The sequence below is a fragment of the Podarcis tiliguerta genome (assembly GCF_965153285.1).
Source record: "Podarcis tiliguerta genome assembly, chromosome: 2".
Classification (NCBI taxonomy): Eukaryota; Metazoa; Chordata; class Lepidosauria; order Squamata; family Lacertidae; genus Podarcis; species Podarcis tiliguerta.
In genome coordinates, this window is record NC_139535.1 from 72,699,832 (window position 1) to 72,723,798 (window position 23,967).

Here is a 23,967-nt window from a genome sequence, read left to right on the forward strand (position 1 = left end):
TATCAATGACCTCTTGCACATTATCCAATAAAGCCACATTCCAAACAGGACTCACAAACCATGGATGACAGATGTAGAAAGGGTCAATACGGGCTCCTGTCCCAGGTGTTAACATGGAGACACACACACAATTGCAATACCTGTGTATTCACTATTAAGTGAATCAGATTTGTTGTGGGGTTTTTTGTTTTGTTTCTAGTTTGAAATAATTCAGAGATTATTTAAATATAAAATATTATAACGAGAACCTTCCTCAGAGGCTTAGTAGGGGCAGAAGACCAGGCAGAGTATCACCCTTGCAGCTCTTCACTGCTCCTGTGCTGGTAGCCTAATACAAAGAACACCTGACCTTAAAGCACAGCTAGGAAAGAGAAAGGGGAAAAACACAAACTGGTGAAATCTTCGGATAGTCCTGTATCACTTCCCAAACGGATCAGTCCAGGAGTAATTTATTAGCGGGTGGGCAAAAAGCAGGTAATAAAGTACAGTGGTACCTCAGGTTACAGACGCTTCAGGTTACAGACTCTGTTAACCCAGAAATAGTGCTTCAGGTTAAGAACTTTGCTTCAGGATGAGAACAGAAATCGTGCTCCGGCGGCACGGCAGCAGCAGGAGGCCCCATTAGCTAAAGTGGTTCTTCAGGTTAAGAACAGTTTCAGGTTAAGAACGGACCTCCGGAACGAATTAAGTACTTAACCTGAGGTACCACTGTAATTTATCAGCGGGTGGCTATGGAAATGAGTTGTGCCAGTACCATGGAAATGTCTATTGTTTTTTGTGTTTTGTGACACCATTAAATGTTTTACTAAATAGCGCCTTCTAGAACATTTTGTTGTGAAGTGTTGCCTGAAGAGCTTTAAATGGGCAGAGAAGAAAAAAAGTGGCCATTGTGACTAAACCGGTTATCCAGTGGTATTTTGGACCACTTAAAACCTCTCTTACTAGTTTTAAAAAGGAGTTTTGCCTGACGGACGCCAAAAAATGCCTCCATAGTGTTCCCCCACTGTTAAAAATAAAGGAGTGATTTATACAGAAGCCCTTTCTTTGCTTCATGCCTATTGTGAACAACCAGCCAGGAAAAATGCTGACATTCAGATTGGAAGATTAAGCACCTTCCCTTTCTCCCTCCCCTTCAGACAGCAAAACTCCCTTCAAAGGATTTTTTTAAAAAAAGAAATCAGTAATGTTCAAAGATCTAAAATCATACTGAGAACTCAGCAGGTGAGTGCCCGTGTGCCAGAAATATAAGCTGCCCAAAGCCAGCTGGATTATGAACCACAGCAGTTCCATTTTAAGAAAACAGTGCAAGCAGTCCAACATACGGTCAGCTTTCATATGAATGAATATTTAAATCTGAACTGATCTTCTAAAAATCAGTGTGTGTGCATACTAGCTGCTAGCAGCACAAGACTGTAAAAGCAAGAGTGGCATCTCTTCCATGGTTGCAAGAGCACCTACTACATTGAAGCAGCACTTACTGGGACAGTGAATGCTTGTTCCCTACTTACCGTATTTTTCGTCCCATAGGACGCTCCGTCCCATAGGACGCACTTAGTTTTTTTGGGAGGGAAAATAAAGTAAACCTTTTTCCCCTTTATTTCCCCCCCCAAATCAGGTCGGGGGACAGTGGGATGGCGGCACTGCGCCTCCCCGCTGTCCCCTGAGCTTGTCCCCCGAGCCTGCGCTCCGTGCAGCAGGCTGCTATCCGCAGCCTAGGGAGCCCTGCGGGAACTCCCACAGGGCTCCCCAGGCTTGCTGATAGCTTCATGAAGCCTGGAGAGTGAGAGGGGTCGGTGCTTCAGCGAAAGCCTGTATTCGCCCCATAGGACGCACACAGATTTCCCCTTCATTTTTAGAGGGGAAAAAGTGCGTCCTATAGGACGAAAAATACGGTATGCTGCTACTAGGTAATGTTGATAACTTTAGGTGATCCTGAGCACCTAAAGCACTGTGTGTGCGTGTGCATGTGTTCTAAGTACCAGAGATGGAAAGCACACAGCCTTCTGTGTACAAGGATAAAAATAGAAGTAAATAAGCAAAATGTTCAGGATTAACAAGGCACTGCAGAGTGCACAAATAAGACTTACTTAGTGATTCCTCCCCACAAGTATGTAAATATTCTTTGTCCTGGTAGAGCCAGGGAGCACTCTGTATCAAAGGAGAAATAAAACATCACAGAATGCCACAGGCTCATGGAACTGCATTGCCTCATCAAGACTGCATATCATAGGCTGTCGGAGAATCAGAGTTGGAAGGGATCTCAAGAGGCAAGTTGTCCAACTGCCTGTCACTACAGAAAAGCCACTGCTATAGCATCCCTAGATGGATGGCTGATGGAACGATCGGAAGACTGCAATGTTGCATTCTTTCCTTTGCTTCTGTGGATGCCAACGAAAATCACATTAGTCTTTTTAGGCCACGGCCCCACACACTCACTCTTGTTCTAGGAACACTATCTTTAGTTCAGTTCGGAATTTGGTTGTTAGTTATGAGAGCCATCTGCAAGTATTTGCTGGGAGGAGACACCATAATCTGGTCCCAAGAGATCTTTATTGGTTGATAATTGGCTGCATTCTCCCTTTCAGAGATACAAGCACACTCCCTTACTCCTTGCTTAAGGATTGTTGTGGAGTGGCAAGGAATGGCTCTGCATTATCTAGACAAGTGTATAATGCCTCCTTTCCTTTTATGGACATGATGCACAATGACACTGTGGCTCACAATTGGTTATTGATCCATGCTGCAAACATTGTGCATGTAGTAACAGTGGCAATAGTAGCTTCACTTCTTAGAAGGGCTGCTCCTCATGGTTCTGTTTTGTTTTTAATCACCATGAGTCTAAAACGACCATTTCCTTCTATTGCCATGAGTTTGGTTGTTCTAGGTCACATAGCATGTCTTGATTAATATGTGGCAATCAGAATGTTGCTTTTTTGAGCTTTATAAAGTGTTACTTTGTTGTTCACTAGGCAATGGCGGATGGTTGTTTATCAATGGTCAGATTTGTGAATTGTTTCATAGGTCACATTTACATGCTGCATTCCTTTGGGGGTGCAGCTGACTTTTTTAAAACCTGGAAATTCCCAGCCAAATTGATTGCTCTGAACATAACACTTGTCTTTCTGTAAATTACATTCCCATTTGGAAAAAAAGGGTTCGGTCAAGTTCAGCAGTCAGCCACTGTGTTTCATTGAGAGTAAAGGAATGAAATGATGATCTCCTTCGGAGTTTGGGCCAACAGCAGCTGCTGCCTTTCAGATCATCTCATCTGATTAATTCAAAGGAAGTCCACACATACTCCTGAAAATTTCAATTTACATTTTAAGCAGGGGGAATGATTTCAGGGCAAGGGAGATTTTCTTGGAGTACATTCAGACACCCTCTACAACAAGTGCATTTATCAGGTTAAAAGGATTATTCTGTGAAAAGGTGCATAGCATTAGATAACATAGTCATGACTACAGTGTGGCAGCCAAGCTGTTTTGCTTGTAGGGGACCACTTTTCAGAGTTTAAAGATTCAAAACCCTGAAGCACAGCTCTCTGTGGTACAACGCAATGCGCCCACCCAGCAGAATTTGGAAGACTAATGACAAAAAAAAAAGAGCCAGAGTGAAAAATAATATTTAGAAATCATTCACTGAACTGCAAACAATGCATGTGAATCTAAACATCAAGTTCTGCTGATTAAGAGGACACCATTTAGGGTGTAGTCCTGGAGAGAAATAGCAGCTATTATCCTGTTATTCTCCTAGCACAGGAAAGGATACTGTGTTCATGAAATGATATTTTGGTGGTAGAGCATATGCTACTGTTCAGTATACAAATAAGGAATAGAAACTGTCCATTTATTTTTTTTGCCGGGGTGTGTGTGTGGGTGTGTGTTGAGAAGATGAAGAAACTGCAATCCACCACTATGCCTCCGCCTCAAAATTGCCCAAGGTGAAAGCTTCTCTAGGTTCCAGTAAAGCAAGAAAGCATTTTGAAGAATGCAGAAGTACTGATACTAAATTGCACAAGGTTCCAGGTCAAAGATCAAAATAGATTCCCCCACTTTACCCCTGCAATTCAGAATCACCACAGAACATATTGTGGGGTCCAGAGGGTGGCAAATCCATTCAAAAGGTTTGTTTCTAAGATGGATTCCATGCCCCATGCCGCGCCAGAAATGCTCATGTTTCAAGCAATGCTCCCACAGAGGCCTTGAAGGACCTTCTGTTAACACATACAAGCAAAACAAGACGTGCTAGAGAAGTAATTGTTAAATGGGAGTGCCTACAGAACCAGAGACTCTGCAATGAGGGAGGTTAGGGATCCTAACCAAAGCAAGCTGTCAATATGAAGCACCAAACCAAAGCAGTTTTCTTTGGAACGAACAAATCTTTGCATGCTACACGCCCCTGCTCACAATACATCAAGTAATTGATCGTTCAGATTATCACAGGAGGACACCAAGATGGTTAATTGCTTTCTGATTACCTCAGTGTGACCCTACAGCCAGATCATAAGAGAGTTTGAAATTGATGCTATGTTAGAGTATCCCAACAATGAACATGTTTACCTTGCAGTACATTACAGTACAGCAAGCAGTAACCAAGAAGCCTCAACATTCAGCTGAATATATAGAGGGAAACACTTAAATTAGGTGATAACTTAAGAGGTAACTATTTATTTAAAATGCATGCCCCCATTTTTCACCACATTCTGGAATACATACCATTACTTTCCAAGGGATGGCTATGCTCATATATACCACTGCATGTAAACAATCCTGGAAAGGTGACTGACTTTGCCAGTATATACATAAAGAGATAAAGAGATATAGGCACACATCCATACAAAACAAGATGAGTTCAAAGCAAGGGTGCACATTCTTAATAATAACTCATTATGGAGGTTTTAGAGAAGTGGTTTGGGAAAAGGTCATTAGATGAGAACAGGGAGTGGCATTTCCTCAGAGCATCCACGGAACAGAAGCTAAGCTGTGATCAGCATTGATTCAACAAGAATTTCATCTTTTTTTGGAAGAATCAAGTGTCATCTCTCAAACTTTTACTCCTATGCCATGTTGATAAATTCATTGGAAGTAATGGGTTCCAGCACATTTTATCTGTGTAGTCCAAATAATGGAGTGAGATCTTTAAAAATGCTAGTAACAATTACAGCACCACATAATGAAGTTAACTGCTGACAGCTCTGAAATGAATCATACTTACACATGAGCCAAAGAATGTGCAAAGAATGTTCAGAGCCTGGAAAGGAGTTCAGAACTATAGGTAATAATTTACCTGCTGCCAAGAGGGGCAGTGAAGAACTTCAAAGGCATTCTAGTCAATCTGTACCTTTGAGGGGTGGGGGAACCCACAGCACAGCCCTTCCGTGCCTTTCACCTCAGAATGCAGGGGAGAATCCCATCACTGAATGCTCTGCAATGTCTGGGAGTGTTCACTGATTGGCTCCTCCACAGCATTCTAAGGTCAAAGTCACAAACGAGATGTAACAAACTCCCTTATTGCAAAAAGAGGAAGCAATGCTTCCAAAATGCCAGTTGCTGGAGACCCCAGGAGGCAAAGAATGCTCTTGTGCTCAGATCCCACAAGCATCAAGTTGGCACCTGTGAGATCAGGATGCTGGACTAGATGGGCCATTGGTCTGATCCAGTATGCTCTCCTAATTGTGGATAAGGGTCGTCTCTCTCTCCAATGCGTTGTCTGAAGGGAGTTTTGTAGCATGAGGAACATTCAAGCTGCAATCCTACGTACATTAGCCTAGGCATATGCTCACGGGTAGTGAGGGAAGAGCCTAGCGACATCTCAGCTTGGATGACATGCTAAGCCAAACCTTGGCTTATCTCAGAGTGACACAGCAGTAGAAAGGAGCCGGGAGAAGCAAAGGGTTACAAGCACTGCTCAGGGAGCACACATGTTCTCTCTAAGCCATAGTTTGGGCTCACCGTGTTGTGTGCACCGACTTGGAGAAGTGGCACAAGGCTGTATGGTGACAGGTAGCGAGAATGCTTAGTTTGTTTTTAACACAATCCATTCTAGAACAGAGGAAGGGAAAGAGGAATTGTGTACAGAGTTTGGGTGTAATCTTCGACACCTCCCTTTCCATGGAGGCGCAGATTGCAGCTACAACAAAGGCGGCATTTTTCCATCTCCGCCAAGCTAAGCAGTTGGCTCCTTACCTCTCTCGCCCTGACCTAGCCACTGTGATCCACGCGACGGTCACCTCCAGACTGGATTATTGTAACTCGCTCTACGTGGGGCTGCCCTTGAGACTGACCCAGAAACTCCAGAGGGGTGCAGAATGCTGCAGCGAGACTCCTTACGGGGTCTTCGCTGCGAGATCACATTCACCCGGTGCTATACCAGCTGCACTGGCTCCCGGTGGAGTACAGGATCAGGTTTAAGGTGCTGGTTTTAACCTTTAAAGCCCTATACGGCCTAGGACCCTCGTACCTACGGGACCGCCTCTCCTGGTATGCCCCACAGAGAAACTTGCGGTCTTCAAATAAAAACATCTTGAAGGTCCCAGGCCACAGAGAAGTTAGGCTGGCCTCAACTAGAGCCAGGGCTTTTTCGGCCGTGGCTCCGATCTGGTGGAACACTCTGTCACAAGAGACCAGGGCCCTGCGGGACTTGACATCTTTCCGCAGGGCCTGCAACACAGAACTGTTCCACCAGGCCTTTGGCCAGGGCACAGCCTGACTCCCTCCCTCGGTTATCTTCGCAGAGCTCTGGCCCAATGGTTGCCAGTGGCTTGAATTAATTAATTTTATATTGAATGATTTTAGAGTGTTGTTTGTGTTGTACTTTTGTACTGTTTTATTGTTGTTAGCCGCCCTGAGCCTGGCTTCGGCTGGGGAGGGCGGGATATAAATAAAAATTATTATTATTATTATTATTATTACAGGAGTGAACCACCATGAAAATGTTCGGAGACTTGCGCTTCAACATGCATCCTTCAGCATGCAAAACATGTGTTCTACTACTGAGCTGTGTCCCACTCCTCTTAGGAGGAAACCTGGCCTGTAGAAGGGTATGTGTGGGTGTGTGGTGGGTGTTTTGGGGTGTAGGGATGAGGAAGAATATTTGATCAAGAGGGCAATTTCCCCTACTTGCTAGATGTTTCCTAGCAACTCATTGCAACTGACTTCTTTGGAACCACATTGCTGAGCAGAGGGTTGCACGGCCAACATGAGTCAGTACAAGGGAATGGGGTTTAGGCAGCCAATGCTACAGTGAGGTTATGTTTTTGTTTACTCTTTGTCTAACATGCCAGAAATGTGTCAGATTAAGTAGGTCCTTGTGGCAAGATTAGTTCTTCCACTTCTCTTCCTCCAATTATGAGAAATCTTCTCCACCACAGTTCTACTGTGAACTGGTAGTGCCCCCTTCCCAAAAGCAGGCCTTCTTCAATGGGTCCCAGGGTGGGAACCACGGCAGTGGAAAGCGGTCCTATTTACAAACACAATTCCAAATAAAACTTGGACAACAGTACAGAGCTTCAGACACACTGCTATATGGGAACTTTCAGCCAGAAACCCTGACCTCTTCCCAATTTCAGTAATCCACCGACCACAGAGGTGAAGTGATGGGTATGCTTGCCGGCTGAAAGTGCATTTGAGCAAATATTTAGTATTCAGCTGCATATAGGAAAGGATAATTATCTAGTGGTTGTATGAAAGCAGTCACAATTTTACTGTCTCGAATAGAGTATAAGAAGATATTATACTGTTGCTCATGTAGCTTAAAAACCTGCTTTTATTTATACTGAGTTAGGTAGGTTTTTGTCACTCGGGTGGGGGAGACAGTAAAAGAGGTCAGGAAGAACTGGAGAAGACAACAGAGTGGAGAGATGGATATTGTTTGAATAAAAGTGGTAATGGGTACATTTAAAAAACCATCAGGTGAAAATGACAGTGCCAGATTTTCATTCCAACAGGTTTTTGCTGGCTATGTTTACCTTTACCTATTATTTCTGCCATTGTTTTCGTATTGTGATTTTGTTGTAAGTTGCCCTGAGAAGTACAGGCTATCCATTGGTCTCAATTTATGGAATGCCTGTGAAAACATACTATGTGATGGAAGAACAAAGCTAATGACAGAAACTAAATGGAAAAAAGCAAGATAAGAGCTCTTTGAAGAAGGCATTGTAGCATAAAAACCAATACAAAAGAGAGAGGTTAAAGGTTAAGAGTGTGGATTAACAGCGGTATTGAAAGCTGCAGATAACTCAATGAGTCTTCAGTTTTAAGCAGGATGCTTTTAGGAAAACTTCTGGTCGGTGTGCTGGCAGGGGTTTGGATGGAACAGAGATGTCTCTTCACCCTGTCCTGCCTAGTTCTGCTGGACGGAAGCTCCGCCAGCAAGGGATGCCCTAATGTGCCTCCCCAACAGGGGGTGGGCAGCAGCTATTGCTGATGGCATGCCCACAGGTGGTGGCAAGCAGAAATGGCTGAAATGGGGCGTTTTGAGACTGATCTGCCCCTGTTGGAAGTTGGAATAGAGAAGGGTTGTTGTTTATTTGCCAGCCCCCCCCCCCCCTTCTGCCCTTGCCAGAACAAGTGGCTGGACTGTGGCAGTGTCTATGCTGCTCTATTAAGCACTAAATGCCAAGAGTTTGGATTGCCACCAAAGTGCAGCTTTGGCTGAATGAATGGGATGAAAACCAAATTGAAGAGGGTTGGGGGAGGGATATTGGAAGGTTAAAGAGTGCAGTGCATTTTCAGATATAGGTATTCCCCACCCCCACTCCCCACCCCAAAAAAAGAGTCAATGGCTTTGTGGAAGGAGGTGGCATTTCAGGGCCTTCAGATAGAATGTCTGAAGCAGATTAGAAAGTCAATAGGGGCCACATAGGATTGCTACAAACATGAAGCTACATGAATAAAGCAAAAATTGGAAAGGCTGTGCTGAGTGGCACTATTATTTCTCTAGTCATTGTAGCTGGATGTTTAAGAAGCAGAGAATGCTAGCCATGGAACAAAGCACCTGTTATATGACACCATTTGTGTAAGAGCTTATCAGAATTGCTTTAAAGCTAACTGGGGCAAGTCAAAACACAGGAGATGCAAATACCTATCGCCTTGCCTGGAGCCGACAGGGAGAACAGCCCACGAATTGAAGACAATAAGTATTTCATCCACATTAGCCTTACATAGCTCTTCAGCAAGCCCCAGGGTTTCTGTGTCTTATTGTGAAGGCCAGAAGGCTTCAAGTGGGCAAAAGAATGGGAATGAAGTTCAAGACTGAGAGCTATGCCATTCAAGAAAGACTCTGATTAATTCAGTCAAACACTGCCCTCTAAGAGTTTCAGGTCTCACATAATGCACGCAGGAATCACTGGAATATTCGAAGCATCTCAGTGCCACCAGTGCTATGCTGGCATTTTCCTCTTAGAGAAGGTTGCTGAACCTTTACCACAAATGTCAGAAATCTCAATTTCTGCTCGCTTTCAAATGCAAGCCACTGCATTAAAAGGCCGAGATGTCCAGCAGTTACAGCAGAGGTCTGCAGTGTGGAAATTAATGTCAAGGAACTACCCCAAACAGCCCTCTGGTGGACCGGTTGAGAGCTCAGATGCGGTGTGGAGGCAATAAACCCCACCTGGGAGATATTTGGACTACCTCACAATAGAGGTGGCTCTGATCCAAAATGAAGCAGGCTGGCTCATGGGCTTTGGAGCTATGTGGGAGCCTCTAGAGCTCATTCACGTAATCAGGAAGAAAGTAACTTATTTCACAACATAAAAATATACAGTGGTGCCTCGCAAGACGAAATTAATTCGTTCTGCGAGTTTTTTTGTCTTGTGAATTTTTCGTCTTGTGAAGCACGGTTTCCCATAGGAAATGCATTGACAGTTTCCCATAGGAATGCATTGACGGTTTTAAGAAAAAGGCGCAAGACGTTTTCGTCTTGCAAAGCAAGCCCATAGGGAAATTCGTCTTGCGAAGCAACTCAAAAAACAAAAAACTTTTTCGTCTTGCGAGGCATTCGTCTTGCGAGGTACCACTGTATTCATTAGCGGAAAATAGCACTGAACTGCAATTGTCACATGCAAAATTTGCCAGAGATATATTCGTACTCGAAATCCAGGAAATGTAGCACTAGGGTAGGGTCAAAATAAATTTCGTTCAGCTAGGAAATGACAACATTGCATCTGACAAAATGATTGGGGTGGGGGAGGGAGGGAGGAGAGATGGGGATTTGCAGTGTTCAGATCATTCGAGGAGGTGTAGGGAATTCCCCAGCCATTAGATTCTAAAAATAATCACCTCAAATGTTTGAATTATGGCACAATCCTAATCAACATGTGCAGAGGGGGCAACCAAGATAGCAAAGGTCTGAAATCCAAGCCTTATGAGGAACACTTGAGGGAGCTGGGTATGTTTAGCCTGGAGAGGACTGAGAGGTGATATGATAGCTATCTTCTAATATTCAAAGGGCTGTCATGTGCAGGGGTCAGCAAACTTTTTCAGCAGGGGGCCGGTCCACTGTCCCTCAGACCTTGTGGGAGGCCGGACTATATTTGGGGGGGGGGGGATGAACAAATTCCTATGCCCCACAAATAACCCAGAGATGTATTTTAAATAAAAGGACACATTCTACTCATGTTAAAATATGCTGATTCCTGGACCATTTGCGGGCCAGACTGAGAAGGCGATTGGGCCGGATCCGGCCCCCGGGCCTTAGTTTGCCTACCCATGGTCATGTAGAAGATGGGGCAAGCTTGTTTTCTTCTGCTCCAAAGGGTAAGACCCAAACCAATGGATTCAAGTTAAAGAAAGGAGATTCCAATTAAACATTAGGAAGAACTTGTTGTTTGTAAGAGCTGTTCAACATCGCAAGGTGGTGGACTCTCCTTCACTGGAGATTTTTAATCACAGGTTGGATGGCCATCTATCAGAGATTCTTCTGGGATTCCTGCACTGCAGGGAGTTGGACTAGATGACCCTTGGGGTCCCTTCCGACACTAGAATTCAATGATTATATATTTACTCAGAAGTCAGTCCTACTGAATTCACTGGGGCTTACTCCCAGGTTAGCATGCTTAGTATTGCAGCCTTAAAAAATGATGATTTTGCACTGAATGGAGGATAAGGAGACAGACATTTTCAGCGTACTTAAGAAAATGGCTATCTGAAATGGAAAGCGGAGGATTGCTATAGTTAGGGTATATTGCAACACCAATAGAACAGAGAACTTTACAAAAACAAAAAAACCCAGACCACATTTTCAGCAGGAAGTTACTTCAGTACATTGTTTGCTGCAGAAACAGGCAGTGTCAAGAGGCCACCCTAGCAAAACACATCCTGCCACAGTCGAGTTATCAGGGGCGTAGGTGTTCTCATCAGTAGCCTCTGGAACACAGCGATAGCATTTCACAAGAGGCACAGATGCATCCCTGCTGTTTTAGCAAGGCGGGCAGCCCTGGTTTGGGGCACGCTCAAAAATGCAGATAAACTTTCCTGCTCCAGTATTTGCAGTTGTACAACAACATTCTAGCAAGCTGACCTTCAGCCTGCATGTGTAAAAAGTTTCTTCGGGCTATTTTGCTTTGAGCATCCAGCACTGTGGTATAGGTCTGTGCATCATACAAGCTGGTCAAGCATTTCAAATGGCCCATAACACAATATACCTTTCTTTTGCCTGGTTTACAGCTAACAAAGCCCCACCCACATAACGCTGAGAGTCACGCTCAGCTTCTTGATGCTCCAGGGCATCTGTTTTTACTGTCAGAGGAAAGGAAGAACAAAATGTTGGCAGCAGCAAGGAGCGTCAATCCCTTCTGCTGTAGATTGGAGACTGATATACATATATACCAATGAGGGACGGGGCCACTGGCAAAAAATGGCATCCCCATGTCAGGTTCAACTCTTGTCTCTTGATGGGCAGTTCTTTGCACTCACGAGTGGCAGCTGTTTATGGGGAATTGTGGAGGCAGTGGGGGTGGTACAGAAAGGGCAGAGAACAATGGGGTCCTGACACAGGGCACAGAGCAAGATGTTATGGAGGAAGAGGAAGGAACTTGGCCATGGGCTGCCATTTTTAGTAGACAGAGATGGAAAGTCTGCATCCTGCAGACTTCAGAGACTTTCCAAATTACAAGGGATTACCTTCTCATACCTAGCAAGCTCAGGTGTACAGAACTGGAAGATCCAGAGTCCTCAGCAGAGCTTCTAATTGCTTTGAATGGATTTTGGACTGGATCAACATAAACGCTAAGCAGACTTTGTTTCAGTAGTTAAGAGTCTTATGCTCTCCACTAAGTGCTGCACCTGTCAGTAATGCCTCGTGCAAAATCTCTCCCAGTGTATCTGCTTCAACCTGTAACACCAATAGTTCCTTTGATCCCCGTGCGTATATGCAAGTTAACCAAAAGGTCTGCTTTATTCTGTATTAAAGAAAGCTTCAATGGTGTAGAAATAAAATTATTTTAAAGGTTTTTTCTTTTTAAGGGCATTGTGCCGACAGGTTAACATCTGTTGCAGAAAACCAATCAAATTAGTATTGTTTTGCTGAGAAAGATACCCATTAAAATGAATCTACACTGCAATGGTGCTCAGCACTGAACCACCACACCACTGACGCCCCCCTTACTTCCCTTCCCTTTTCTTAAACAACAAGCAGCATTTCTTTTGTCCCAGTTTCCACAATTTGAGATGGGAGATGTGTTTTCTTATCAAGTTCCCCCTCAACATATGCATGGGTTGCGGAAGATGATGAAAGACAAAGTGAGAGACACTTGTTCTAATCTAGGCAAGTTACACATTTTAAAGGCAGCTGATAAGCCTCATTTTAAAAAAGACAGGGCAATATATTTTCCCCATAAACTCATTGCATGCAACCCAAATTCCTCAACGTAAAACGTTCAGAGTGCTTATTCGTCAGTTTGTTATGCACCCAACAATTATTTTCTCTGTGTTGCTGGCAGACACAGGACATGATGACGAGGACATGATGAGGAATGCCTTGGGGACAGCCAAACTTACCCTAGTTAAATTGGTAATTAAACTGGGAAAACCGCAGTAATTACTGAGCCATTTGCTGGATGCCATAACATTATTCCAGATTTACTGGGATAATTGTTGTTCAAGACACTGGCTGAGAGCTGTCTATGGTTTGGTACAATGGGTTGTCAGGGGGAACCAGAGCCTAAAGGCATCTGAGCCTCCTGCACCCTGCCTGGAAAGGATTGGACCCTCCTTGCTGCTCCTACTGAATCATCTGGAGGCAGTGCAAGAAGGTCCAACAGGATACACAGCAAGGGTGGCAACCTTTGACCCTGAATATGTTGTTGGCACTCCCATCAGCCCTAGGCAGAACAGTCACTAGGTCAGAGTTGGTGAGAGTTGCAGCAGCCCAGCAATGCCTGGAGGACCATCCGTTTCCCTCAGGGTTCTCAAGCCCACTCTACCCCCCTCTCTCAGCATGGATCAGGCGATCTCAAGCATAGTGTGTGGCATCCTATCCCTGTTGAGGAACTGATTTACACAATACACCTGCCCCTTCCCCTGAACTATACAAATGTTCAGTTACATTTGTATAGTTCTTTTGCTCCATGGGGAATGGAGAAAGATGCTAGAGCTAGAATGCCCACTTGAAAGAAGGGGGACACTAATGGCAGCTCCTTTGTCTTCTTGTCCACTGCTCTCTGGAGAGCAGGAAAGTTACCCACCTGCACACAGTCTGTGTTGTTGTTGTTATTATTATTATTAATTTCACAGCAGCTGCATCAACAAGTGACCTCAAGAGAGTGTGAGGGTAGCTAAAGACCACTTTCTGAACTACTGAGTGACCTTGGCCCAATCTCTGCCTTCCACTTGGTGTTTTAAAATGAACCAGGAAGTCCCTGTTCTGGCTGAGAGGAAGTCTCATGGAGAGGTATATAAACTGTATGTAAAGTAAACATATGTGTTGATAGGCACTTCTTAAAATACATTCCATTCCCCCTCCCCCAAGCTTTTCATTTTCATTTCATAACACAAGCAAGGGAGAGTATCCTTAACACGCCAACAAGATGTGAATAAATCACCCAGAGCGGATGACCAAGAAGCCTCAAATTGTTTGAGACAATCATGATTCAACTACGACACCACCGCCAATCATGCAGTCTTGGGTTACCAAAGTTATACAGTACACCTGAAATTTATTGAAAAACAAGTGCTATATGATGACTGCTGCGTGTGCAAATTACAGTCCAATCCTAAGCCCCACTGAAGCCAGCAGGATTCACTCCATGACTGTATGCTATGCATGTTCATAATAACAACTCTGTAAAATAGGGAGGATTATCTCTAAATTTGCAGGTGAGGCTGAGCAAAGAACAGTTTGCCCAATTCTTGGCTGAGCTGAGATCTGAAGCAAAGACTTTTCAATACAGGCTGGTTATTAATTCATAGAAAGCCAGTTCAGAGAAACTGAATGATACCTGAAGCTCTCTCGGCCACAGTTCAGTTTAGGGGACCAGTGCTGCTGCAGCTATCCACCACCCAGGCTGCATGAGTCCCACTATGAAATATATATGGTTTATATTACACAGCATTTAAGCAAAATGGATGTTCTTATACAGCATGTTGCTTATATGCTATGTAGTTCAGTTTTCTTAGATTTAATCATCACTCTGTTGGGAGTGTTTTACGTACTCCTCACCCCGTCTCCCAATCAACTACTAAGAGAACTGCATGTACAAGAAGTCTGAGGTTCTGGACAAGGATTCCAAGCTGATAATCTGACAACAAAGCTGCCACCCTCGCCATGGCATTCGGAGGGCAGGGAAGGCCCAATCCGCCCTGTTTGCGCAGGCTCAAAGGTCTCTGGGCTGTGGCTCAGCACCAGTGACATCACCGGGCATACTCTGGAGCCTACGGACACCCAAGCTTGCCATGCCCTCTTCCCATTCAGTTATACAAGAAGTGAGGTAGGGAAGTCTTCCATCTTATGTTACTTACAGCACAGTCCCATGCATGCTTACTCACAGAAGTTAAGTCCAACTGTGTTCAGTGAGGCTTATTTCCAAGCAAGTGTGCATAGGACTACACCTTAAATTTGTTTATCTTTGCACAATTAAATTCCCTTCCAACCCAAAATTTTTACAAGAAGCTACTCATACATCAAGGACTGCCCATGTCGGCAAGGGAGCATAATCTGGCCCTCCAAAATGCTTAAATTCCACTATTTCAATGGGAAAAACCAAGCACAGGCCTAAAGCCGCACTTTCCTGAGAGGTAAGCCCCACTGAAAGCAGTGGGACAACTTCTGAGTAAGCATGCAGTGGCAATTGTGCTGCATCTCTCGCCCACTGGAGCTCTGCTTGACTTTGGCTGGATTTAAAAACAAGCAAACAGGAAAGGGGGTATAAGGAAGAAGTGAAAGGAGGTGGAGGAAATGGAAAAGTCTGATCAAGTACAAAGAAAGGAGTGGAAGCTGAGCTCATTCCCTGGGTTTTTGTTTGAACAATGAAGCCCTTGCCCAAAGAAAAAATCATGTTTAAAAGACCATGAAGAGAAATCATGCTTAAACGACCATGAAGTAAGGAGAAGAAATTCATGTTGGGTATGAATGGTACAATGATGGGGTTGAGGAGTGGTGCACTCAATCAGAATTATTCCAGGGAGGCAACTATGTCTGTTGGCTTAGCTGCAATCTTATGCCAATTTATAAGAAGCAAGCCCCACTGAACCAATTGTAGAAGATTGTGGTGTCTTAAAAGTTAAGCTTTTGTGGACCAGAGCCCACAACTACTGGGGAGATGGACAGTCTTGGCAGCAGACATACACGGAACAAAGGGAAGGGGGTCAGGAAGGCTGTTGGGGGGTTAGTTGTGATAATTCATGCAGGGAAATAACCAGAGCATGGCTTTTAGACACACTTGAAAAGATCCATTTAAATGGATGTTAATTTCCAAATAAATGCTTTTTAACAGTGAGCTTCAGTATTCCCAGAGTGACACATTCCTCCAGCTGGTATCACAGACTGGGTACCTCTCCGATTCCCTGTTTCTTTCTCTTTTATTGATGAGTGCAGTGCTTCCCCCATTCAGTCTTCTTTTTTTAAAAAAAAAACAGAACAGGGACAACTAGCTGAAAATAAAATTATCCACATCATAATGCCACCATCCAAATTTATGATATGACTGCTTTCGATATGACTGCTGCTTTCATCTCACATCAAAGAAGATATTACGGAGTTGGGAAATGTTCAGAAAAGGGCGACTGGGATGGAGCAACTCCCCTATGATAGGTGGGCATTTGCTCCCACAGGAGACAGTGGTGGCCACCAACTTGGGTGGTTTTTAAGGAGGATTAGACAAACTGATGGAGGATGTGGCTATCCAATGGCTACTAACCCTGAGCGCTACGTTCTACCGTCACTGTTGGAGCCAGTATGCTTTTGAGTATCAGCTGCTGGAGAACAGGATGCTGGACTAGATGAGATACTGTCCTGATCCAGCAGGTCTCATTTTACTTTCTTAGCAGGAGAGGCTTCTGGCATAAATGAGTGATTTCCAGAGACTTGCAGCAGCATTTTAGTCTGACAGTGGCAGTCTCTATCTACATTGCTTCTACTAAACACACAAGTTCAAAGCTTTTCTGAATTGTAACAGGAAAGACAGTTCATTACTCTTGTGGTTTGGATGGCCACACTAATTCTTGCCTTCCAGAGTAGCGGGAACACACATGCATCACATGGTTTAAATAGTTTACCACAATGGATTCTTGACAGCCATTATTGTGTGTAGTCAACAGAATTGTCAAAGACTGAAGTGCAGTCAGATGAGCCATTATCAGCCCTCCTCAAGCCTAGTACCCTTGCATATTGCTTAAGCCAGCTTTAGCCAACCTTCTGGCCTCCAGGTGTTTTGGACTACAACTCACCTCAGCCCCAATTAGCATGCTGGGTATCAGGTTGGCCAAGTCTGCCTTGTGCAATTGCGGCAGTGTTATCTGCTGCAACTGCTGAAAAACAGGTCAATTTTTTATTCTTGCTTCCACAAAAATGGAGCTGCGGTCCCTGCACTACACCAGCCATTTCAGCAATTTGTACTGCACTCACCAAGGGCAGGGATCCAAGCCAGTTCCCTTCATCTCTAAAGTCTAACGTATGGCCAGACTCCATCACTAGCCTCGCCTTACAGTACCACCTCTACTTGCCCAAGCCCCAATCAGGCTCTTGCTAACCTTGTTCCCCAGAAATCTGTCTTCAATCTAGCAGCATTCATATCCCCCCTGCAAATGAGCCCAGCTGGCCTCTCATTAGCTTCTGGTCACTATTACTAACAAGATTTGCCAAGTCAATCCAGGCTCCCCAAAAGGATTTGTCTGGTAAAGTTGAAAACAGCTCTAGATTCAACACCTTAAGACACTCAAATGGGGGAGGAGGGGGCGGGGGAGGAAAGAAGTCTGAACAAGAAGCTATTTTTATATATGTAAATATAAAGCACTAAGACCAACATCTGGAAGAGCAAGCGATCTGCAGAGCATCTCCCTGACATTTTATAAATAAAGCTGCCCATTATCATGAATTGGACCCAATTAGTTGACTCAGCTGAGATTCGTGGCAGAGAGCAGCCTTCCCCAACCTGAAGTTCTTCAGATGTTTTTGACTATAACTCAGTCTCCCATCATCCCCAACCTGATGCCCTCTAGCTGTTATGAACCACAGCTGTTTTCAGCATGCTGACAACAGCTGTAGACCTTAATACCTAGAGGGCACCAGGTTGGGGAAGACTGATGAACAGTATTGTCAAAGCATCCATCTAGAAATACCTACTAACAGGAACTTGATGTGCCTTGCTGAAACATACTGGGGCTGAGCTTCTAGGGTTTCTGCTCAGAGGAGCTTACAATCTAAGAGAGGTGCTGGATCAGAGGCAGGGAGAATAGAACAACAAAATGCAGCGCACCCCTAAATCTGCACTACCTCTTTAATCCAAGATTACTCCACATCTCCCCTGAAGGAACACACAGTCTATATGATTTACAGACTTCTGGCAAGACATGTGCTCCTGCAGGGGGGGGGGGGCTCCCACTACATGGACTTATAGAAAGAGGACACTTGATCCCCAACTCCATCCCCACCTGTTGCCGTGAATGTCACTCTCATAAGAAGCAAGGATAAATTAAAAATTCTCTTGCGGAATATTTTCTTTCATCCCCCATTGCCCAACACCATTCCTACATGAAACGAAACCCAGTAAGAATTTGCTATTAACCAAATGGAAGAAGGATTTAACCTCCTCTCAAGGCTTTGCAGGCTACATGAATGTGACAGCAGCAATGGGAGGCTACTAGTTGTGATCGCTTTCCAGGGCCAGAGGCGGCATGCCTATGAATACTACTTGCTGGGGGAAATCGGCAAAAAAGGGCAACTGCATTCATATCCTGCTCAGGCACGGGCCCTATCATTGGCCAGCTGTGTTTGGGTGCCATTAAGTTATTTAGTTTAATATTTATTGTACTTTTACTGCTGGAGAAGAGGAAAATTGTTGCGGAGCTTTCTACCTTAAGTGCCAGAATAACTTGGCTGTGCTTTAGAACTTTAACTGGTTCAAGCAGCAAAGTATTTAGGGCCGGCCCTTGCAGCTTCTGGTTGGCCAGTGGCCTGGCCTATGCTGGACCAGAGAGGCCTTTGGTTGGATCTAGCAGGTCTCTGGCTATTTCTCCTTGCAATACTTAATGCCTTTCAATCGCTGAACTGTATTATTCACGCTGGTAAGGAACAACATTTCTCTATCCAGGATGGTTTGCACGGACTTGCCATGTGTACAAGGAGTAAAGTTATCCAAACAAAATCTGTATGCACACAGCTGTGGGGTTTGCAGGATTCCTCAACCTACTAAAAAGCCGGGAGAGGGGGATTGGGAAAAGCAGTGAACATTCTGATCTATCCACATGTGTTCCCAATGCAAAAGTTAACTCACACCACGGGATACAGGTAAGTTTGACATTTATGAATGCCCAAATCCAGCTTCACACAGGAGTTGAAGCAATTAAGGAGAGAAGGAAAGGCACTTCTTCAAAGAGAACGAGTTACTTGTTAAAGTGACATGCTACAAGATAATTTACCCCCCTCCTCCTTTCTCAGAGTACAGCAACAGAAGTATAACAACTTATCTTGTAGGTATGAAACGAAACCCCTAAGTGTTTGGGGAGAACTCCACGTGACTTTGGTGAAAATGAACTCTCAGCTCGTGTCACGGCTCGCCACCCTCCGAACCGCATACACTGCTACCTAACGCGGTTTGCAATGTGTTATTGTGAACGCGAGAGAGACTCGAGAGATCCCAAGCGCCAGCCTTTCCTTCTTCGTTTCGTGAAGTTGCCGGCTCATTTACCTTTTTACTTTACCCCACCAAGCAAACTCCACGCGCCTACAAGGCGCGCCGAACTCGAACTCGCTCCCGCCACCGCATCTTCTTGCTCACCTTGTACACTTTGCCGAAGGCGCCGTCGCCCAGCTCTCCGACGATCTCCCACACCTCGTTGGGATCCAGGTCCCGGCAAACGTGCTCATACTCCTTGGATCGGCGCTTCTCGAAGGCAGAGAGGCGCAGGATGCGGCGGAAATTGGCGAACGCCATGGCACTGCCCCGGGCTGGCCCTCGATGGTCCGACCATATACCGAGAGGGCAGAAGGGAAACGGGTCCGGCGAGCTAGCAGGCGTTGCGGTCGGCTAGTCCGCGAGAGGCGAGCGGCAGCAGGCACGGGCTGGTTGGGCGGCAGCTCTCGAACCCAGAGCCGCTCTGGAGAGCAGCGCGCAAGAACAACTCCTGCCCGGCAGACGCACCGTTGCCTCGGCTGGGAAAGCGAAAGGATCGGCTCAGCCTGCTCGGCTGCCTCTCTCTGCGCTTCCGCGGCCACGCGTGGCGCGCCCCCTCGCAGGAGAGCGCAGGAGCCGGCGCTCCGCAGCGACCACCCCGGGGCCGCTCCGGCCCGGCCGGGGAAGAGAGCGCTCAAGGCGAGCGCGTGGAGTGGCCTCGCAGCGCCGCTTCACCTGCTGGGACTTGGGCGCGCATCTCTGCCCCCGCCCCGTCCTGGCCACACCGGGAGCCCTCCGCGTTCCGCTCGCCCCGCCTCCTCCTCTCGGAGCCGCCACTTGCGTGTCTTTCCTGGCCCCGCCCCGGAGCCGTGGGTCGTGTGAGCCCGCCCCCCGCTCAGCCAAGCAGCCCTCCGCCGCTTCCACAGCGTCCCTCCTTCGCAAACACCCCTCGCAAGGGGCCAAGGGAATTGTAGTTTCCGTTTCCGATTCCTTTGCCCCTGCTGGGGATCGGGAAGAAGAGGGGTCTCTCCAGGAAGGGAAGCCACCCGGCGAGCAAGCGAGCGGTCCCGGCTGGCGCTCCAGTGGCTTCGTGGCTAAGACGTGCAACGGAGCTCCAGTCCGCCCCGCGAGGAGGCTTAAGCTGAAAGCGGGATGTTATCTCGTGCGCCACCGGCACACTTTCTAACTCTGGGAAACCCGGGAGGATTAAAAATTAAATCACTTCTTTGGAAATGGTCGGAAGGGAGCTAAGAATGTGCGTGTCGGGGAAAGTGTCCTAAAGGAACTACGAGAAGCGATCTAGCAACTCCGTTTACCTGGGAGGGAGCGCCACTGAATGGAACAGGAGTTCCCTTTGAGCAGACTTGGCTCAGATGGTGGAGCTGTAAATGTCATTCTTGAGCAGAGAGTCTCTTATTCAGATAACGATTTGTAAATTGTAGCTCTGCATTGATTAGTAACACTAGCTTTAGGGTTGCAAAAAAACACAGACACCCCCCCCACTCCGTTCCTGAAGGGTGGTAGAAGCGGTATTTGAATGCGTGTCTTTGTAAACAACCAATTTTTGTGTGGAATTAATAATATTACCACCAGTACCCATGGTTTGGTGGCAGTGGCTTAGTCACCTAATTCAGTATACAGTGGTATCTCGGGTTACAGATGCTTCAGGTTAGACACCAGTAACCCAGAAATAGTACCTCAGGTTAAGAACTTTGCTTCAGGATGAGAACAGAAATTGTGTGGCGGCGGCAGCAGGAGGCCCCATTAGCTAAAGTGGTGCTTCAGGTTAAGAACAGTCCTCCAGAACGAATTAAGTTCTTAACCCAGGTACCACTGTACTGTAATTGAAGCCACTCCACCCATGAGGGTGGCTCAGGCAGCGGAAGTGCAAGAGGTGGCACTCTGCTCTCTCCACTGCTTCTGTCACCACCAGAATGCCACCCTCTTGCTGGCCACATGGAGGTGTTACGGTGCACGGTGCTCCTCTTACCCCAAGGCAGAGGAGCCAAGCGGCAACACTTTGCGGAACCCCCTGGCTTTTGCCGAACCTGGTGGGAGCTGGGGTGTTGAAGTGGTGGTGGCGTGGCATGGCGGGAGCAGTGGGGAGAGAGCAGGAGGCCGCAATTCCCTTTTTGCCCCAGGTAGCAGAACAGGCCAGGGCGGGCCACCTCTGATTGTAATATAAAATTATTCGGAATAGCATGTCTTTAGTGGGCTTCATACAACATAACACACACAGACCTATTATAAGTCATGCCAAATTTACCTTGCAAAAATGTCAAGGAGTAAGTTAGACAGGGTTACAGCAAGCAAATATGAGCCAATTACAGCTGTAATCAATGGCCGTTTGCTGAACCTGTCTTCTGTAGTTTCTGAGGCCTCTGTATGATCTTTCCAGCTTCAGGATTGCCTGATTTACTCTGATGACCTTTGTTACTCTGGCACATAGCTTGCAACTCCACTATGACCTCGCAGAGGCTTAGAGTATCACATCCCTTTGGCTGCCATTGGCTTAGTACCTCTCATCTCACAATGGGGTTTTGCAAAGACACTATCAGGCAGCTGGACTGATAGGATAATGCTGGATAAACCTGTTTTGAGATCCATGAACCAGTTTTACTAAATAAAACATATACTTCGACTTAATTGGACCTTGAACAAATATTCTACTAGATTGGTACAGTAGTCTTGGCAGAAACAGACCACTTCTGCTGCTCATACACACTAACAAATGTAAATGAATAGGGACATCTAGAGGAACTGCTTGGAATTACAGAATTTGGAAATGACAGGACTTGCTATGTAGTAAATCTTCACTAGCTTTGCCAGTTGCCATTTTGGCTGTGCATCTTGTGACCCACCAGACTGAATCATCTCCAGCTGGGGTGGGAAAAGCTCCTGGTCTGAAACCCCAGAGTTCTGCTTTTCCACCCGGGGGGCCACATTCCCTCCGAACCACTCTTCTACGGGCCAGTTTCTACACATGCTCATACATCCTCCTCTATTCTCCATCCACCTAAGCAAGAGGCATTGTTAAAGGACACATTCATGTCTGGCAAAAAACACACCTAATGAGGTGTGAAGCCTAGCAAAAATGTATCATATGATAATAAATGCTGGAAATGTAAGGGAAAAGAAGGAACCTTTTACCACATGTGGTGGACGTGCCCCAAGGTAAAAGACTTCTGGGAAAGGATTTATAAGAAACTGAAAAAAGTGTTGAAAAACACATTTATTAAGAAACCAGAAGTCTTTTTACTTGGTATGGTGGGGGGTGAAATCCCCAAAAAGGATGTTACTTTTTTTCTGTATGCCACAACAGCTGCGAGAATATTACTAGTGAAGAATTGGAAGAAACACGATTTACCAACTATCAAAGAATGGCAGATGAAGATGATGGACTATATGGAACTTGCCGAACTGACTGGGAGACTCTGGGACCAGAGAGAAGAGACGGTGGAAGAAGATTGGAAGAAGTTTAAAGAATATCTGAAAAAAAATGTTAATATTTAAATCTTAGAATAGCTTTGGATGTGGATATAGGCTGTAGGGTTAGAAGTAGAAGATAGTGTGTTTTAAAACAGTATTATTTGTAAGGGATATTATGTAAAGATTTTAATGGTATAAGTAAGTGATTAAAAAAATGGTTAAAAATTATGATATATGTAAAAACTGCTAAAGATGAGGTAAAATGAAAATCAGATAGGGGGGACTTGGGGAAGCTCACCTAACAATGTTTAGAAAAAATAAGAATAAGACAAGAATTTGTTTGTATTGGTTTTTTCTGTTTGTGTTGTTTGTTAGTGTTATAAAATGAATAAAAAATTCGGGGGGGGGGGAATGAGGTGTGAAGCGAGGCCACTGAGGGCCATGGCCTGGGGAGAGTACCAATGACAAGAAAGAGAGGCCTAGGTAGCAGCATTTGACCCACAGGACTGAGGTTCCTCACTCCTGGTATTGAGTAGATGGTATGGTCTAAATGGACCAAAGGTCTGACTCTGTAGAAGACAGATTTCTAAGCATTGTAGCCTGTCAGATACTGAACCCTGTTTTTGCAACTCCAGGAAGAAAGCAGAAATAATGATCCAAGCCCTGAGAGCCTGCCATAAGTGGCAGGTAGACTGTTCGGCTTGGCGGGTTATAAGTTGCTACTATTCATTGTTTTACATTGATGTTGTGGGTTTTTGTATGCTGTTAGCTGTAATTCGTGTTTCCTTTTGGGGGATGAAAAGCAAAATATACATTTAAAAAAATAATAATTGCAAAAACAAGTAATTTGTGATGCCCTGAGTTACAGCTTCACGATGCCCCGTGTAGAAAGATTAACAATGACTGATACCAACAGGGGGCACCCCACCTAGCCCCTGCAATGAGAGCAGGCAGCTGATAATGTGAGAAAGCCACTTTCAAATCACTGTTAAGCTTCAAACCTCCCTGGGTGGCCTTGAGCAACTCTCTCTCAATTCCTCTGACCTATCTGGGCCACTGTGGGCTAACACACCACTCTAGAGGGCTCTGGACAAAGGATGATGTTACCCGGAAATGTAAGATGTTCTCATGACATTTCCTTAGACAAGAAGACCCTTCCAAGTCTATTAAAGGGCAGTCCATGCAAAGTTTACATCAGGATTGTGGAAAAGACTCAGAGGTGGTCAGGTGAAAAAAATAAGATGAGGCTCCTGCACCTTTAAGAGCTGTGTAGA

The 23,967-nt window shown here is 45.4% G+C and overlaps 1 protein-coding gene across 3 annotated transcripts in view; it reads right to left on the minus strand.

Annotated features, from left to right (window-relative positions):
* Positions 1-20,397, minus strand: part of STK10 (serine/threonine kinase 10) — a 68,373-nt gene extending 47,976 nt beyond the window's left edge. Inside the window, exon 1 of one of the 3 annotated variants that reach the window (XR_014508757.1) lies at positions 19,430-20,199. Coding sequence is in view for 1 of the 3 variants with exons in the window: in XM_083430732.1 (XP_083286858.1) it covers positions 19,430-19,585 (156 nt within the window). In the remaining 2 variants the exon portion in view is untranslated. Of the gene's footprint in view, positions 1-2,087; positions 2,144-19,429 lie in introns of those variants that run through there. The other 2 variants (XM_083430732.1, XM_083430734.1) reach the window with 2 other exon arrangements.
* Between the last annotated feature and the right edge of the window lie 3,570 nt (positions 20,398-23,967).